Here is a 3,088-nt window from a genome sequence, read left to right as displayed (position 1 = left end):
ATGGATGGATGGATGGATGGATGGATGGATGGATGGATGGATGGATGGATGGAGGGATGGAGGGATGGATGAATGAATGGGTGGATGGAGGGATGGATGGATGGATGGATGGATGGATGGATGGGTGGATGGATGGATGGATGGATGGATGGATGGAGGAGTGGATAGAGAGATGGATGGATGGGTGCAACTTTAAGACAACAGGACGGGTAAAAGTCTAAAAATACAAATATTTAATCTGTGACAGCTCCTGAAAACCCCGTTTTACAAGCATAATCGAAGATATCAAGGCCAATATACGAAATATTAAATGGTTTGTTTGTATAATTTATTATAAGAGATGCAAAGGTAGAAGGAAAATGGGTTTAAAACAGAATGCACAATAAAATAATATTGATCATTCTGATTTGAAAGGGTTAATGAAAAGTTTTCCTTAACAAGTTTCTAACCTGGCTCCAACTAGTTGATTAAAAATCAAATGTTCCCCTTTGGGCTCAGATTTCCAAGCAGCCTCCATTTTTAAAACCAACTGCACGTTGCTTATTATAATCAAATACATTTCTACTCATCTTCTGACCATCTGTTTACAGAAATGCTGCGAATATGAACAGCAATTCTCCTTTATTATAATGTTAGATCCTATGATCGGTGATCTGTGGGTTTCCATGGCTCACGGTGATCTCCGCAAGCTAACATTTATATAGCATTGAGGCTAAAGTAGAAAGAAAACGTTTAGAATCTAACTATCCGGGCTCGTCAACTATAAGACGTGATTTACCAGATATATTGTTTACGGTTAAACTGATATTTCTGCGCTCACCTTTTGGATGAGAAAAGCGGCCCAAATCAGTGTCTGAGAAACCCTCATATCGCCGAGCCTGTTGTTGTTTCACCCATCAACCGACCAACCGCTCGGCTTGTTCTCACAGCGGCTGCTTGACAAAGCCACGCCCATTTCCCCGTTAGCGGTCATTGCATTGGCTACTGTCATAGGGAGTTATAAAAAGGGTGTGTAAATGTGATTGGTTGAAGTATCAACGGTGAAAAGGTTCCGAGCTGGAACAATTTATTTAAAATGCCTCCAGTGTGAGGCGTATAGCTCCCTGGTGGTCTAGTGGTTAGGATTCGGCGCTCTCACCGCCGCGGCCCGGGTTCGATTCCCGGTCAGGGAAGATACTTTTTCATAATTTTAAGTCATGGAATTAACTAGCGAGCACTAAGTTGTACCTATAATCGAAATTGTCCAATTTTAAAAAGGCATACTTTATTTTTGTTGTATACACGAAGCCGTACACCTAAAGGAAAGTCAGAAAGCTAAACATGTTCAAATAGAAGTAGCCACTATTCTACTCATCTTGATAGGTATATGAGTGGCTACCTTGTTGTTCATAGTTATGTTGCGAGTTAAATCTTGTTTTTAGACATGATGCAGTAAACTGTTTCAGCCTGATGTCATTCCATATGTCCGTCCGTCTGCTCTGTATTTACCTGTAGCAATTTAGCCTTCATTACCGGAAGACATTTACATTTCAAAATAAGAGTTTTGAGCATCGTCAGTAATTTAGAATCTCTTTTTATAAAAAAAAAAAAAAAACTTCTTGAAATATTATACAAATGTGCTGTTGATAAAACATCATACAAATTATTATTATCACAATACCCATATCTGTCATAGAAAATGCAAAGTACAAAGTTACAGCATCAAACCATTACAATTTGTTCAGAGATGTAGCAAAATTTTACACTAGTTTGCCCTTCAGGACATCCCTATAACACACAGAATATTTTGTACAAGGTTTTTGGATCATCAAGAAATATTTTGGAAAAAAATTTGATTAACTTTATAGGGTGAATTTTGGATGATTATTAATATTTAGAGGTGAATCAGATCTTATCCACTGATCTGATCTACTCAGGCACTCTCAATGCACTAAACTTATACTTTAGAGCTCTACCTAATGTGCACATAAAACATGCTTGTATTGTTTTACAGGGATTGTTAGATATATATTTTTAAATAGGTGCCTGTGTTTAATTCATAAATTAAAGTTTGATCTGTTACTCATTAAATCATGAAAATCAAAATTTTGGTGTCATAATTTACTTGCTATCCCCTAAACAAAAATCGCAAAGTTAATCTGCATAATAGATTGAATGCAGACCAATCGCTTTAACTGTATCAGCAATGTCCTGTCAGCAGTGATGGACAAGGTACTCAACTGTAGTACTTGAGTAAAAGTATTGATACTCATAGTTAAATCTTACTCAACTACAAGTAAAAGTTACTCAGTCAAACATCTACTTAAGTTAAAGTATTGCTCACTTTTGAAAATACTTGGATTTAAAAGTACTTGAGTATTCAAAAACAAAAATAAAATTTCCAATTTTGGCACATTTCTTTCTAATTTCCAGAGCAATTTTAACTTTTTAACTTTCATGAACCACCTAATTTATCGATGCATTGAAACACTGCTACAGATTCTAACTTTCAGCATAAAAATAGCACAAAATATAAGGACTGCTATTTTTATTATTATTTCTCATTTAAAAACAAACTAAGATGAGAAATGGAGCGTCTTGATTCTCCTCATACTATGGAATAGATATTTATGGTTGAATCTGTAACCACAAACTACAACTTTGCTTTGAGAACTCTTCCCACATGGCAACCACTAATGCCTTAATAAAACTAATAAACAACAAATATTATCTGCAATAAGATATGAGAAATTTTTGGAACGTCATGCAAATTTCTACAACAATGGTGTCCAAATGTAGTCCTAAGGGGTACTATCTACCATGTTGAAATTGCATTTCAAGAACAAAAAACAGCAACAGTGGAACTTCCTCAAAATGTCGTGGAGTAGAACGTATAATATTTGACTATGAAATGTTGTGGAGGGAAAGTTATAAGTACTCCCCATAAAATGTTCAAGTAAAGTAAAGATACTCAAAAAAAGCAGTTGTACTTTGTTATTTCCAGTGCTGCCTGTCAGCAACTATATATCATCATAAAGGACTACCTATTTGTGTAACTGATGTATTATGTATGCATAGATTTTTTAAATTTCAATTCAATTCAATTCAA

At 35.4% G+C, this 3,088-nt stretch overlaps 1 protein-coding gene and 1 non-coding gene across 3 annotated transcripts in view; one reads left to right on the top strand and one right to left on the bottom strand.

Moving 5' to 3' along the window:
* Positions 1-948, bottom strand: part of sppl2b (signal peptide peptidase like 2B) — a 10,564-nt gene extending 9,616 nt beyond the window's left edge. For both annotated transcript variants that reach the window (XR_001481665.1, XM_015389738.1), the window contains exon 1: positions 821-948. Coding sequence is in view for 1 of the 2 variants with exons in the window: in XM_015389738.1 (XP_015245224.1) it covers positions 821-868 (48 nt within the window). In the remaining variant the exon portion in view is untranslated. The remainder of the gene's footprint in view (positions 1-820) is intronic.
* A 152-nt stretch (positions 949-1,100) lies between these two features.
* Positions 1,101-1,172, top strand: trnae-cuc. The gene has a single exon. It is a non-coding gene; the product is annotated as a tRNA-Glu (tRNA).
* Positions 1,173-3,088: the final 1,916 nt, after the last annotated feature.

This window comes from Cyprinodon variegatus, unplaced genomic scaffold, assembly GCF_000732505.1.
Source record: "Cyprinodon variegatus isolate N-32 unplaced genomic scaffold, C_variegatus-1.0 Scaffold471, whole genome shotgun sequence".
In the NCBI taxonomy this organism is placed as follows: Eukaryota; Metazoa; Chordata; class Actinopteri; order Cyprinodontiformes; family Cyprinodontidae; genus Cyprinodon; species Cyprinodon variegatus.
This window is presented reverse-complemented; position numbering and strand designations above follow the sequence as displayed.